Raw genomic sequence first — 16,128 nt, forward strand, 5'->3', positions numbered from 1 at the left:
CATATGCTGCCATCTAAGCGCCGTCTTTTTCATGGACGCCCCTGCTTATTTCAGCAAGACAATGCCAAGCCAAATTCAGCACGTGTTACAACAGCGTGGCTTTGTAAAAAAAAAGAGTGCGGGTACTTTCCTGGCCCGCCTGCAGTCCAGACCTGTCTCCCATCGAAAATGTGTGGCGCATTATGAAGCGTAAAATACGACAGCGGAGACCCCGGACTGTTGAACGACCGAAGCTCTACATAAAACGAGAATGGGAAAGAATTCCTCTTTCAAAGCTTTAACAATTAGTTTCCTCAGTTTACTGAGTGTTGTTAAAAGGAAAGGCCATGTAACACAGTGGTGAACATGCCCTTTCCCAACTACTTTGGCACGTGTTGCAGCCATGAAATTCTAAGTTAATTATTTGCATTAAAAAAATAAAGTTTATGAGTTTGAACATCAAATATCTTGTCTTTGTAGTGCATTCAACTGAATATGGGTTGGAAAGGATTTGCAAATTGTATTCCGTTTATATTTACATCTAACACAATTTCCCAACTCATATGGAAACGGGGTTTGTATATTAATGCATGTACATGACTGAGATAAAAGTACCAATCTAACAAATCTATCTATGAATGGTAAAAGCATATAAACAAGATTGTGTTACACACACAACAATGATGTCACACATGTTGTATGGAGGTGATGGTGTTAGAAAGTCCCAGCTTCATTTGCTGCTGCTGTTCTCACCAGCACACGTGTGTTTCTTAAACACTCAGAAGAGAATCTGTCATGGCACACACGGCTGTGTGTTTCCCCATGTGTCGTTTCAACTCACCGTTGTGTGTAAAACCTTTACCACACACTGAACATAGAAAAGGTAGTTCCCCGGTGTGCTTTCTTGTGTGTTTTATCAAATTTGCTTTCTGGGTGAATGTTTTGCTACAAACTGAGCACATGAATGGTGTTTCTCCAGTGTGCGTTCTCATGTGTACCTTCAGATCGACATTGTGTTTAAAACCTTTACCGCAGACTGAACACATGAAAGGTTTGTCCCCGGTGTGTGTTCTCATGTGGACTTTCACGTCCCATTTTCGCACGAAACCTTTACCGCAGATCAAACATTTGAAAGGTTTTTCCCCGGTGTGTATTCTCATGTGTATTTTCAAACTTGATTTCCGAGAGAATATTTTAGTGCAAACTGAGCACATGAACGGTTTTTCCCCCGTGTGCGTTCTCATGTGTACTTTCAGATTGCCACGGTGATTAAAGGTTTTGTCACAGAAAGTGCATTTCAAGTGTGTGTTGACAGTGTGACATGTCTTGTAAGCGTCATAGTCTTCATCGTCGCTGTCAGGAGAGAGTGACGTCGTGTCATCAATGTCTGATAGTGGAGCTAAGAGCTTGTCTGCTTGTGATCCTCCACAGTGGTCTCCGTCAGCTTCTCTTGTCATGTGTTGAGTTAAGCTGCTGCTCGGATGCTCCGCCTCTCTCTCCTGCTCACTTTCACCTGTGACCTCATCATCTTCAACCTTCACAATGACACCAGTTAATGGCACCTCGGTGACATCAACCTCCTCCAGTGCTGAGAGATGCGCTCCCTCCTGACCGATGCTGTGTTCCTCCTCTTCCTTTTTAATGTGGGGGGGCCGTGGCTCCTCCTGCTGCTCAGGGAGAAGATGCTCTTCAAAGACGTCTGCAGGACAACAAAAGGACAAACACATGAAAAGTCCACCTCAGTCACATGAGCATACCTGCCAACTTTTGAAATCAGAAAAACCTAGTAGCCAGGGTCCAGGGGCCGCAGGCCCCGGTAGGTCCAGGACAAAGTCCTGGTGGGGGGTTCCTTTGCCCCCCAACGCAAAATGATTATTAGCATTCAGACAGGTTAAAATGTTGCTAAAACCATCACTTTTCTATCAGTCACAGTGACTTTTCAAAACAAACATATTACAGCAAAAATCATATGGGTTGATTGACATGTTTATTCTGTAAGCTAACTTCAATAGTTTGAAATTATTTTGACAGTTAATGCCAGTTATCCTGTCAACCTTTCACAAGACTTCAATTTGTTAATTGAAAGTATAAACAGTATAAACACTTTTTACAGTAAACAAATGGTAAAACAGTACTAAACAATTCCATTAAAAAAACGTTCATTAACTTTCTGTCCAAGCTTGTATAATCTACTGCCTTGTTCAATTGTAAAAAATATTCTGTGCCTAAAATTCACATTTCTATCACAATTATCATACTGTAAACATGGTAAGCTAACTTCATTAAAATTAATAGTCCTGTCAATAGCATGGAATTACAATTCAAATGTAGTTTTTTTGTAAGCCTTTCAAAAGAATTCAAAATATGAAAAATTAATGAAAATTAATTTAAGCCATCAGACACTTGAAAAGTGGCACATCACATCTCTAATGTAATCATTTTAACTTTTCAACAGATATAGCACTGCAAAAATATTAAGGACATACTTCTGTATTTTGGTAGTTATGCTGTCAACATTTAACAAGATTTCTTCAACTTGGACTTGAAAGCATAAATAGTATAAACACTTTTAACAGTATAACAGTACTAAACAATTCCAATAGATAACATTGGTGTCATTACCTTTTTGTTTGCTCAATTATTGCCTCCGTAAATAAAACTTCGGCATTTATCACATCCAAAGAATCTGTTTGGGCGACGAAAAACGTTGAAAGTTTTCCACTTGTATCGCTAGCAACGGCATTAGACTTGTGTTTTTTTGTCCCAACGTGGTCTTTTACATCGCTAATTCCTCCGTGTCCGATCGAAAAATCTTGTCTGCACAAGGTGCAATTCGCGTAGTTTTCACCCTTTTTGGAACGGATAATTATTCCCGGATAGGCTTTTGAATATTCTTCACGGAATGACTGCAGTTTTCTTTTCGGTTTAAGACTCGTATGCGATTTTTCTCCGGCTGATTCAATGATCGTTCGCTCGTTTGGAAACAATGGCAACTGGTGCCTCGTGCTTGGCAGCGGTGCTATAAATAGCCTCGCGCATGGCATTCGGAATGGCTCGATAGGAAGTTACGGGAAGCAGTGTCGATTGTCATTGTTGTTACGCGATTTCGTGAATAAAACTTTAAAAAAAAAAAATTTTTTAATTAATGAAAAAACGTATTTTTTATCACTGCAACCGTAACCCGGAATAGGTTGATGAAAACCGTACTAATTACGGGAAAACCGTAGTTGGCAGGTATGCATGAGACATTGTCCTGCACTGGTAAATGTTCTGAGAATATATTTGGGAGGATCATATTATCAGTCGCCACATTAACGGTCAAGATTTCATAACCACATCGTACATCCAGCAATAACAGAAGCAATACAGCAAGTCATGAAAAAACAAAATAAAGCCAGCACCATCCCTTTACATACAAACAAGACCGCTGCTCGTACACCCGAAGGACAAAGCAGACCAGGACAAAAAAACGTATGTGTGAATGCTCCAAAACATTCACACATATGCTTTTCTACACCAAAATGCATCTATTTCTTTTTCTTCTTCTTCTTCTCCAGATTTTGGCGCGCTCTACCTTCCACATTTTTCATCCGATTCAAACCGTTTCAACTTCAAACTGTTCAGACTATTTGGTAATCGCGGGCACATTCCAAAAATTCCCAGATTTTCCAGAATTCCCGGTTTTCCGGGACATTTTTACAATTTAAAATGAATTGGCCATTTTTTTAACTTTCACCATTTCCACATTTTTCAACCGATTCAAACCATTCCACCTTCACAAATTCAAACTATTATTTTCCAAGTTAAAAAAAAAAATTCCAGGATTTTCCAGAATTCCTAGTTTTCCAAAGCCCTATTTCCACCTTTTCTTCTGGTGACTACTTCTCCCAAATCTTTCAACCCACTTCAAAACATTCCTCTTAATTAAGACAACAAACATTTTTTCGAACTGGGAAAATTCCCAGTTTTCCCGAAATTCCGTAGCACCATTCAACATGTTATTACTTCAAAATTTCTCAACCAATTTGAAAAATGTCGACACCAACTATTTCAAGTTGTTTTTTACCATTTTCAAAAAAATTCCTGCTTTTTTGGAAATCCCCAAAATGTTTGGAAATTCCCATTTAAATCATTCTTTGAAGTTCCACAATTTTCACATTTTTCTTCTGATTCAAACATCAAAATATTCAGTCTGTTGTGTGCTCTACTTCAACATTTCTAAAAAAAATATCCTGGATTTCCCATAATGGCTTTTTTATTTCCATTTTCCCCATTCAAAATGAATTGTCCATTTTTCAAATGTACACAATTCCCACATTTTTCAACCTTTCCACCGTCAAAACATTCCTCTTTATTAGGACAAAAACATTTTTTTGAACTGAAAAAATTCACAGTTTTCCCAAAATTCCAGGAATTCTGTGACACCGTTTCTCAATTCAACATGTTACTACTTAAACATTTCTCAACCGAATTGAAAAATGTCGACACCAACTATTTCAACTCATTCAAGTTTTTTTTTTTACCATTTTCCAAAAAAATCCCGCTTTTTCGGAAATTCCCAAAATGTTTGGAAATTCCCATTTAAATCAATGGGACATTCTTTGAAGTTCCACAATTTCCACATTTTTCTTCTGATTCAAACATCAAAATATTCAGCCTGTTGTGTGCTCTACTTCAACAATTCTAAAAAAAAAAATCCCGGATTTCCCATAATGCCTTTTTTTTTTTTTTTCCATTTTCCCCATTCAAAATGAATTGTCCATTTTTCAAACGTACACAATTCCCACATTTTTCAACCCACTTCAACCTTTCCACCATCAAAACATTCCTCTTAATTAGGACAAAAAACTTTTTTTTGAACTGGAAAAATTCCCAGTTTTCCCAAAATCCCAGGAATTCTGTGACACCGTTTCTCAATTCAACATGTTACTACTTAAACATTTCTCAACCGAATTGAAAAATGTCGACACCAACTATTTCAACTCATTCAAGTTTTTTTTTTTACCATTTTCAAAAAAATTCCCGCTTTTTCGGAAATTCACTAAAAGTTTGGAAATCCCCATTTAAATCAATGGGACATTCTTTGAAGTTCCACAATTTCCACATTTTTCTTCTGATTCAAACATCAAAATATTCAGTCTGTTGTGTGTTCTACTTCAACATTTCTAAAAAAATATCCCGGATTTCCCATAATGCCTTTTTTTTCCCATTTTCCCCATTCAAAATGAATTGTCCCTTTTTCATCCATCCATCCATCCATTTTCTACCGCTTATTCCCTTTGGGGTCGCGGGGGGCGCTGGAGCCTATCTCAGCTACAATCGGGCGGAAGGCGGGGTACACCCTGGACAAGTCGCCACCTCATCGCAGGGCCAACACAGATAGACAGACAACATTCACACTCACATCCACACACTAGGGCCAATTTAGTGTTGCCAATCAACTTATCCCCAGGTGCATGTCTTTGGAGGTGGGAGGAAGCCGGAGTACCCGGAGGGAACCCACGCAGTCACGGGGAGAACATGCAAACTCCACACAGAAAGATCCCGAGCCCGGGATTGAACCCAAGACTACTCAGGACCTTCGTATTGTGAGGCAGATGCACTAACCCCTCTGCCACCGTGAAGCCAAACGTACGCAATTCCCACATTTTTCAACCCACTTCAACCTTTCCACCGTCAAAACATTCCTCTTAATTAGGACAAAAAACTTTTTTTGAACTGGAAAAATTCCCAGTTTTCCCAAAATTCCAGGAATTCTGTGACACCGTTTCTCAATTCAACATGTTATTACTTAAACATTTCTCAACCGATTTGAAAAATGTCGACACCAACTATTTCAACTCATTCAAGTTTTTTTTTTATACCATTTTCAAAAAAATTCCCGCTTTTTCGGAAATTCCCGAAATGTTTGGAAATTCCCATTTAAATCAATGGGACATTCTTTGAAGTTCCACAATTTCCACATTTTTCTTCTGATTCAAATATCAAAATATTCAGCCTGTTGTGTGCTCTACTTCAACAATTCTAAAAAAAAATCCCGGATTTCCCATAAAGCCTTTTTTCCCCCCCATTTTCTCCATTAAAAATGAATTGTCCATTTTTCAAACATACACAATTCCCACATTTTTCAACCCACTTCAACCTTTCCACCGTCAAAACATTCCTCTTAATTAGGACAAAAAACTTTTTTTTGAACTGGAAAAATTCCCAGTTTTCCCAAAATTCCAGGAATTCTGTGACACCGTTTTTCAATTCAACATGTTACTACTTAAACATTTCTCAACCGATTTGAAAAATGTCGACAGCAACTATTTCAACTCATTCAAGTTTTTTTTTTTACCATTTTCAAAAAAATTCCCGCTTTTTCGGAAATTCCCTAAATGTTTGGAAATTCCCATTTAAATCAATGGGACATTCTTTGAAGTTCCACAATTTCCACATTTTTCTTCTGATTCAAACATCAAAATATTCAGCCTGTTGTGTGCTCTACTTCAACAATTCTAAAAAAAAATCCCGGATTTCCCATAATGCCTTTTTTTTTTCCACTTTCCCCATTCAAAATGAATTGTCCATTTTTCAAACGTACACAATTCCCACATTTTTCAACCCACTTCAACCTTTCCACCGTCAAAACATTCCTCTTAATTAGGACAAAAAACTTTTTTTTTAAACTGGAAAAATTCCCAGTTTTCCCAAAATTCCAGGAATTCTGTGACACCGTTTTTCAATTCAACATGTTACTACTTAAAAATTTCTCAACCGATTTGAAAAATGTTGACACCAACTATTTCAACTCATTGAATTTTTTTTTTTTTTACCATTTTCAAAAGAATTCCCGCTTTTTCGGAAATGCCCAAAATGTTTGGAAATTCCCATTTAAATCAATGGGACATTCTTTGAAGTTCCACAATTTCCACATTTTTCTTCTGATTCAAACATCAAAATATTCAGCCTGTTGTGTGCTCTACTTCAACAATTCTAAAAAAAAATCCCGGATTTCCCATAATGCCTTTTCCCCCCCCCATTTCCTCCATTCAAAATGAATTGTCCATTTTTCAAACGTACACAATTCCCACATTGTTCAACCCACTTCAACCTTTCCACCGTCAAAACATTCCTCTTAATTAGGACAAAATACTTTTTTTTGAACTGGAAAAATTCCCAGTTTTCCCGAAATTCCAGGTATTCCGTGACACCATTTCTCAATTCAACATGTTACTACTTCAAAATTTCTCGATTGATTTTAAAAATGTCGACACCAACTACTTCAACTCATTCAAGTTTTTTTTTTTACCATTTTCAAAAAAATTCCCGCTTTTTCGGAAATTCCCTAAATGTTTGGAAATTCCCATTTAAATCAATGGGACATTCTTTGAAGTTCCACAATTTCCACATTTTTCTTCTGATTCAAACATCAAAATATTCAGCCTGTTGTGTGCTCTACTTCAACAATTCTAAAAAAAAAAACCCGGATTTCCCATAATGCCTTTTTTTTTTCCCATTTCCCCCATTCAAAATGAATTGTCCATTTTTCAAACATACACAATTCCCACATTTTTCCACCCACTTCAACCTTTCCACCGTCAAAACATTCCTCTTAATTAGGACAAAAACATTTTTTTGAACTGGAAAAATTCCCAGTTTTCCCAAAATTCCAGGAATTCTGTGACACCGTTTCTCAATTCAACATGTTATTACTTAAACATTTGTCAACCGAATTGAAAAATGTCGACACCAACTATTTCAACTCATTCAAGTTTTTTTTTTACCATTTTCAAAAAAATTCCCGCTTTTTCGGAAATTCCCAAAATGTTTGGAAATTCCCATTTAAATCAATGGGACATTCTTTGAAGTTCCACAGTTTCCACATTTTTCTTCTAATTCAAATATCAAAATATTCAGCCCGTTGTGTGCTCTACTTCAACAATTCTAAAAAAAATCCCAGATTTCCCATAATGCCTTTTTTTTTTTCCATTTTCCCTATTCAAAATGAATTGTCCATTTTTCAAACGTACACAATTCCCACATTTTTCAACCCACTTCAACCTTTCCACCGTCAAAACATTCCTCTTAATTGGGACAAAAACTTTTTTTGAACTGGAAAAATTCCCAGTTTTCCCAAAATCCCAGGAATTCTGTGACACTGTTTCTCAATTCAACATGTTACTACTTAAAAATTTCTCAACCGAATTGAAAAATGTCGACACCAACTATTTCAACTCCATCTATCCATCCATTTTCTACCGCTTATTCCCTTTTGGGGTCGCGGGGGGCGCTGGAGCCTATCTCAGCTACAATCGGGCGGAAGGCGGGGTACACCCTGGACAAGTCGCCAACTCATCGCAGGGCCAACACAGATAGACAGACAACATTCACACTCACATTCACACACTAGGGACCATTTAGTGTTGCCAATCAACCTATCCCCAGGTGCATGTCTTTGGAGGTGGGAGGAAGCCGGAGTACCCGGAGGGAACCCACGCACTCACGGGGAGAACATGCAAACTCCACACAGAAAGATCCTGAGCCCGGAATTGAACCCAAGACTACTCAGGACCTTCGTATTGTGAGGCAGATGCACTAACCCCTCTTCCACCGTGCTGCCCTACTATTTCAACTCATTCAAGTTTGTGTTTTTACCATTTTCAAAAAAATTCCCGCTTTTTCGGAAATTCCCGAAATGTTTGGAAATTCCCATTTAAATCAATGGGACATTCTTTGAAGTTCCACAATTTCCACATTTTTCTTCTGATTCAAATATCAAAATATTCAGCCTGTTGTGTGCTCTACTTCAACAATTCTAAAAAAAAATCCCGGATTTCCCATAAAGCCTTTTTCCCCTCCATTTTCTCCATTCAAAATGAATTGTCCATTTTTCAAACGTACACAATTCCCACATTTTTCAACCCACTTCAACCTTTCCACCGTCAAAACATTCCTCTTAATTAGGACAAAAAACTTTTTTTTGAACTGGAAAAATTCCCAGTTTTCCCGAAATTCCAGGTATTCCGTGACACCATTTCTCAATTCAACATGTTACTACTTCAAAATGTCGACACCAACCATTTCAACTCATTCACACCATTCAAGTTTTTTGTTTTTTTTTACCATTTTCAAAAAAATTCTCACTTTTTCCTAAATTCCCCAAATGTTTGGAAATTGCCATTTAAATCAATTGGACATTCTTTGAAGTTCCACAATTTCCACATTTTTCTTCTGATTCAAACATTTCATACTTCGAAAGATTCAGCCTGTTTGAGAATTGTGTGCTCTACTTCAACAATTATAAAAAAAAATCCCGGATTTCATTTTCCCCATTCAAAATGAATTGTCCATTTTTCGAACGTACACAATCTCCACATTTTTCAACATTCAAACCATTTCAACTATTCTTACATTCATACTACATTCTGTCAGCATTTCACTTCAACTTCAGCATTGGAGCATTCACACTCAATTCCTTCAGGAATTGCCTCATCTAGTTTTAAGTAATATATGAAATATTGTGCAAATCTGAAGAAATCAAACGTTGGAGAAACAGAAAAAAGAAAGAACAGAACGACTCAAAGAAGAAAAAAGAAAACAAGGAAACCTACTCAGTGGCCTAGTGGTTAGAGTGTCAGCCCTGAGATCAGTAGGTTGTGAATAGAGATGTCCGATAATATCGGACTGCCGATATTATCTTCCGGGACGCTACAATATACACTCCCCGCTACCCCCCCCCAAATCAACCTCCTCATGCTCTCTCAGGGAGAGCATGTACTAAATTCCAAGCTGCTGTTTTGAGGCATGTTAAAAAAAATAATGCACTTTGTGACTTCAATAATAAATATAGCAGTGCCATGTTGGCATTTTTTGCCATAACTTGAGTTGATTTATTTTGGAAAACCTTGTTACATTGTTTAATGCATCCAGCGGGGCATCACAACAAAATTAGGCACAATAATGTGTTAATTCCACGACTGTATATATCGGTATCGGTTGATATCGGAATCGGTAATTAAAAGTTGGACAATATCGGAATATCGGATGTCGGCAAAAAAGTCATTATCGGACATCTCTAGTTGTGAGTTCAAACCCCGGCTGAGTCATATCAAAGACTATAAAAATGGGATGCATTACCTCGCTGCTTGGCACTCAGCATCAAGGGTTGGAATTGGAGGTTAAATCGGGGGGAAAAAAAGGCATTACGGGAAATCCGGGAATTTTTTTAGAATTGTTGAAGTAGAGCACACAATCGCTGCTGCCCGTCACCTCCCAGGGGGTGAACCAGGGGATGGGTCAAATGCAGAGGACACATTTCACCACACCTAGTGTGTGTGAGACAATCGTTGGTACTTTAACTTCACTTTAAAAAGGGACATGTAGGATAAAGTTCGTTTGGGTATAGTTTATTTTGCTTTGGTTTAGAGAGCGACATCATTTTTGACCACTGTTAGCAGCATGAAGAGAGAGGGTCGACATAAGCGCAGAAACTACACAGCATCGGGTGCTTTTGGGTGACAGGAGGTCCCAGTTTTTACCGCTTAGAATGCTCAGAACATGACATTACTACAAGCTCCTGTTGCATGGTCTTATCATAAATCCACAGTCAGCCAAAGGCCATGAGGCATTCCTTTTTTCATCACGGTCAGTACCGATGTTTTAGCTTAAAAAAAAAAAAAAAAAATCAAAAGTGAAGTATGCATATTATACAACTGTGGGGGGAGGTGTAGTCAGCGCTGCTTGCAGGAGGAAAAGTCACCGCCGCTGTCCATGGTTACTGAGGACAAGCACCATGTGCTGACGGCGAGACACAGCTGGCAGGTGATTAGATTTCACAGTTGGTACGTGTTAATCTAATCATCTGTTGTCTTTAACAGTAAGCGGCCGGGAGCAGAGGAGGATGGAGGATACGGAGGTGGCTGAAAAGTCACGTTCTAAGAGAGAAAACTGTTGTTGGAAAGAAAATATTTGCATTAAAACCTTGTTGAACCTGCACGTTGGGCTCGTGTGCCGTGTCTGCAGTGGAGCTGCTGGGAGGCGACTTCCACAACAACATTATATACGTATAACATCCGGTTCACGATTAAAACCAGGGAAGGAAAATGCTCTGTTGTCGGTTGCTTTAACCATCACAAGTCACTACACATACGTTCAGCCTCATCTGAAGTCAAAAGTGCCTTACTTTTAACATTTATGATTGGTGGCAATGTGCCCTCACCTGTGAGGAAGACTCTTTGAGCGTGTGCAAAGAATAATCTTGCTTCAACCAAAATGATTGATTTTCCGAAAAACTACTTTTAATGGCGTAGTCGGTGACTACTATTTATGGCAATGAAGGAGACAATGAAACACTAAGTAATAACATTAGATTAGAAATATGTAAATGATACGTTCGCAATGTTAGCTCAATTTGTTGTGTAGCTAGCTTAGCCTTCTAATGTAAGACAATGGCGTCACGTCTTTTTGGCAAAATAAAGAAAAATCCTCCTAAAAACTACTTTTAATTGGATCAATACCTACTGTGTTTGGCAATGGACCAGTTAGTAATATAATCCATTATTACGTTGGCAGACCTCGCGATCGATGATGTAGCAGTCAGCTAACTGTATAGCTGACTCAAGTCTATTGTTTACAAGGTTTCAAAGCAGTAGTGCAGTAAAGGTATTATCATGATATAGAATAGAAAACTGCAAAGAGGTGAAGACTTGTCCAGGGCGTATCCTGCCTTTCGCCCAAATGCAGCTGGGATAGGCTCCAGTAATTTCAATATTTTTTACAATGTATCCGGAAAGAATTGACAGCGCTTCACTTTTTACACATTTTGTTAAGTTACGCCCTTACTTCAAAATGGAATACATACATTTTTGTCCACAAAATTCCACACACAATACCCCATGATGACAACGTGAAAAGTGCAGAAGTATATAAGTTTTAATTACAAATGTATAAAATTAATACTCTATAAAATCCCATGTACATGAGTATTCACAGCCTTTGCCCAATTCATTGTCGATGCATCGTTGACAGCAATTACAACCTCAAATATTTTTTAACATGATGCCACTTGCTTGGAACACCTATCTTTTTGCAGTGTTGTTTTTCATCCTGGATGCTGGATCTGCTGCTCGTCATTTTTAATAAAGAAAAAGTCACTAAAAGGATTGGAGAAAATATACGACACCAAGCAGGTGTGCAGTATTCAGCGGCATGGTGGCTGTATGAAGTGTACCACCACCAGCACCCCAGCTAGATCCAGCTAGTCGTCTCAAAAGCCCAACGCTCGTTGTTAGCTTTTTGCGCAGTGACTCCAGGTGTCAGCGAAACGCGAGTGTTCTGTCCAACTTAATGCCGAGATATGTTGATTTGGCAGACAAGGTTCGAGGACGTCCATCAACAGAGAAGTTAAGCTCATGTTGTGCCTCCCTGTTGTAAAGGTGGAAGACTGCCGTCATCGTTTTGGTTACACCGAGCTTCAACTTCCATTTCTGGATAAAAGTGGATAAGGTCGCCATGACCTGGGTAAGAGACCGCTCTAACTCCTGCCAGTTTTTTGCACGATGCATAATTGCCAAATGTGTAGATGTTAAATTAAATAAGAGGGGAGCCAGGACTGATCCCTGAGGGACGCCATAACCTGCTTTTTGGGCCATCACAGCGGTTTTGAACGAGTTTCATGATCAAACAGACCATGGAGCGGCATGGCGTAGTGGGTAGAGCAACCGTGCCAGAAACCTGAGGGTTGCAGGTTCGCTCCCCGCCTCTTACCATCCAAAAAAAAATCGCTGCCGTTGTGTCCTTGGGCGGGACACTTCACCCTTTGTCCCCGGTGCCACTCACACCGGTGAATTGAATGATGAATGATAGGTGGTGGTCGGAGGGGCCGTTGGCGCAAATTAAAGCCACGCTTCCGTCAGTCTACCCCAGGGCAGCTGTGGCTATGAAAGTAGCTTACCACCACCAGGTGTGAATGAATGATGGGTTCTACATGTAAAGCGACTTTGGGTACTTAGGAAAGCGCTATATAAATTAGGGATGTCCCGATCCAGGTTTTTGCACTTCCGATCCGATACCGATATTGTTTTTGCATTTCCGATCCGATACCGATACTGACCGATACCGATACTGGCCTATCCGAGCATGTATTAAAGTTGAAAGTTATTTAGCCTACTTAGTTGTCAGAATCATGTTGAAAAGGGTTTTAGTACTCTTGATAACAACTAGCCAGCTGAATTAGGGGAGTTGGAATAATACACAATGGTTGGTAACAAGAAACTGACCTGTTTATTCAAGGATAAACATAAAATAGACAAAATTATACATGACAAACAGAAATGGCATCATTGAACTAGGGCTGGGCGATATGGCCTTTTTTTAATATTGCGATATTTTAAGGCCATATTGCGATACACAATATATATCTCGATATTCTGCCTTAGCCTTGAATGAACACTTGATGCATATAATCACAGCAGTATGATGATTCTATGTGTTTTGATTGATTGATTGAGACTTTTAGTAGTAGGTTGCACAGTGAAGTACATATTCCGTACAATTGACCACTAAATAGTAACACCCGAATAAGTTTTTCAACTTGTTTAAGTCGGGGTCCACTTAAATTAATTCATGATACACATATATACTATCAGATATATACTATCATCATAATACAGTCATCACACAAGATAATCACATTGAATTATTTACATTATTTATAATCCAGGGTGTGGAGGGTAAGTGTCAAAAAGACAGCCAAAAGAGTTTGATATGAGAATAAATCTAAAGTTAAAATATAGGGTAGAATTGCACCCATTTGCAGGAAATGTAGTCTTGATTTTCAAACTTTTCTTTCAAGACTTGCATGTCTACATTAAAACATTCTTCTTCATACTGCATTAATATATGCTACTTTTAAACTTTCATGCAGAGAAGGAAATCACAACTAAAAAAATCACTAATTTTTTCATACGGTGTTGATGTGGACATTTTTGCCTCAGCATTTTGATGGTGTGGGCGTGTGGCACCGAATGGAGATAAGCGTCTCGACAGACGTCACAATATTTGAACAATGATGACGAAAACTGTTTTCTCTGTCGTGTCCGTGTGTCGAAAATTGTTATGCGCTTATTTTTTTATTAGATTTTGTGCGTGGCATAGATTTGCTATGCGCAGAGGACGCTTAAACAGTGCGCAATTGCACAGGCGAGCACCTTAGAGGGAGCGTTGCTCGCACGGCTGCGCTAGCATCACAGCTAACGTTAGCCATGCTGCTACCTCTCTGCTCGGGGAGGACGTATACGTATGTGACGTATGACGTGACAGTAGGTGACGTATGTCGTGACAGTATGTGACGTGTGTAAGAAGGTGCGCTCGCTGTCTGTGAGAGGGAGACACAGGAAAGAGTGAGAAGAGCCTGTCGTGTAATGCCAGCAGCTAAAAGCAACTGCGTGAGAATCCACAGACCTGTGGATGTGTTGAAGGTGTGCTGGAAAATGCGGAACGGAAATTACGGAGCAGCAGAAAAGTGGAATGTATTATTTAAATCGGTGCGTTGGAAAACACGGACCGGAGTTGTTTTTTTTAACTGGATCTGGATCGGCATTTTCCCCTGCCTTGCCGATACGCAATTTTTGGCAAATATCGGCAGCCGATCCGATCCAAATATCGGATCGGGACATCCCTAGTTTCATGTAACTCCATTCATCTTCGACATTTTACACACATTCCTACAAATAAACTATAAGTTAGGTTTCCATGTCAAAACTTTCACTTCTTGACAATGCTCCTCCACCCAGTAAAGTTATTCCAAGTGTTTTTTTTGACGTTAATGATACAATGTAAAGTTAGTAAAGATGCTGGAGTGAGAAGTCAACAAACCTGTTCTGTGCTTCTTGAAAACTGCGTCCAGGAGCCGACGTTGTCGCACGTTCTCCTCTTTTGTTCGAGAAAGTTCCTGCTCGTATTCTGCTATCGTTTTTTCAAACATTACAAATATTTCTTCGACGGCGGCATTTAGTCGCCGATTGACCATCGCCCTGAGCATTTGTACTTGACACATTGTCTCCGCTTGACGTTGTGCCGCGTCTTTGTTAGCAGCTAGCAAGCTAAGCTAACTAGCGAGCTAAGCTAGCCTGATAAGCTTCAACGTTCACTGCGTCAAGTGGAGTTTATCCTTGAGGCGGATAATGAATAAAGTGTAGTTTCATGCGGTAGCCAAATAGAAACCAAAGTCGAAATGCAGAAATGAAAGCGGACTTGAAGAGCGCACTGCTATGTGGCTCGTCGCTACGCGAGTGGTGCCAAAGGACAGACCAATGCGCGCATGCGCGTGGATGACGTACTTCTTTTTTGTGGTTCACGGCGGTTGGCGGCGGCTTAATGACGCATTAGCGCCACCTTCTGTCACATTCATTGATGTTGTAAAGCATTAGCGCCACCTTCTGCTCTGGGAACGGAGTCACACATTCATTGACCTTCTAATCATCCCTCATTCACAGAAAGTTCAAACGATATATACATCAATTAAATAACCAATCATCATCTTCTTCTTCTTCTTCTTCTTCTTCTTCTTCTTCAGATTTTTGGCGCGCTCTATCTTCCACATTTTTCACCCAATTTAAACCGTTCCAACTTCAAACTGTTAAGCCTATTCGGGAATCACGGGCTTTCTTTTGACAAATTCCAAAAATTCCCAGATTTCCCAGAATTCCATGTTTTCCGGGACATTTTTCCCATTCAAAATAAATTGGCCAATTTTTCAAACTTCCACCATTTCCACATTTTTCAACCGATTCAAACAATTCCATCTTCAAAAAAAATTCCAGGAATTCCCAGAAGTCCCGTTTTTTGAAACCCTTTTTTGACTCTTTTTTTCTGTCGACTACTCCTTCCACATTTTCCCACCCACTCTAACCGTTCCACCGTCCAAACATTCTTCTTAATCAGGACAAAAAACAAAGTTGTTTTTGAACTGTAAAAATTCCCAGAAATTACTGGAATTCCATAGTACCATTTCTCATTTAAAAATGTTACTACTTCAACATTTCTCGACCGATTAGAAAAATTCCAACACCAACCATTTCAACTCATTCAGAACATCCAAGTGTTTTAACATTTTCAAAAAAAAATCTCGCTTTTCCCAAATTTCCATGAAATTCCCATTGAAAT

General features: G+C 39.1%; 1 protein-coding gene across 1 annotated transcript; it reads right to left on the bottom strand.

The window, feature by feature from the left end:
- Positions 1–502: 502 nt before the first annotated feature.
- On the bottom strand, positions 503–15,260 carry LOC133619259 (uncharacterized). Its single transcript, XM_061980202.2, has 2 exons — positions 14,839–15,260; positions 503–1,678 (listed from the first exon to the last, which is right to left on the bottom strand). Exons 1-2 carry the CDS (start codon positions 15,017–15,019, stop codon positions 750–752), a joined length of 1,110 nt encoding a protein of 369 aa, XP_061836186.1. The 5' UTR covers positions 15,020–15,260; the 3' UTR covers positions 503–749.
- Between the last annotated feature and the right edge of the window lie 868 nt (positions 15,261–16,128).

The sequence above is a fragment of the Nerophis lumbriciformis genome, linkage group LG20 (genome assembly GCF_033978685.3).
Source record: "Nerophis lumbriciformis linkage group LG20, RoL_Nlum_v2.1, whole genome shotgun sequence".
Taxonomy (NCBI): domain Eukaryota; kingdom Metazoa; phylum Chordata; class Actinopteri; order Syngnathiformes; family Syngnathidae; genus Nerophis; species Nerophis lumbriciformis.

Excerpts from the sequence above, each read along its gene's own strand:
- LOC133619259 (XM_061980202.2), bottom strand. The coding sequence starts at position 15,019 with ATGTGTCAAGTACAAATGCTCAGGGCGATGGTCAATCGGCGACTAAAT. Across the intron at positions 1,679-14,838 it reads TTTCAAGAAGCACAGAACAG|ACGTCTTTGAAGAGCATCTT; the intron begins GTTTGTTGACTT and ends GTTGTCCTGCAG.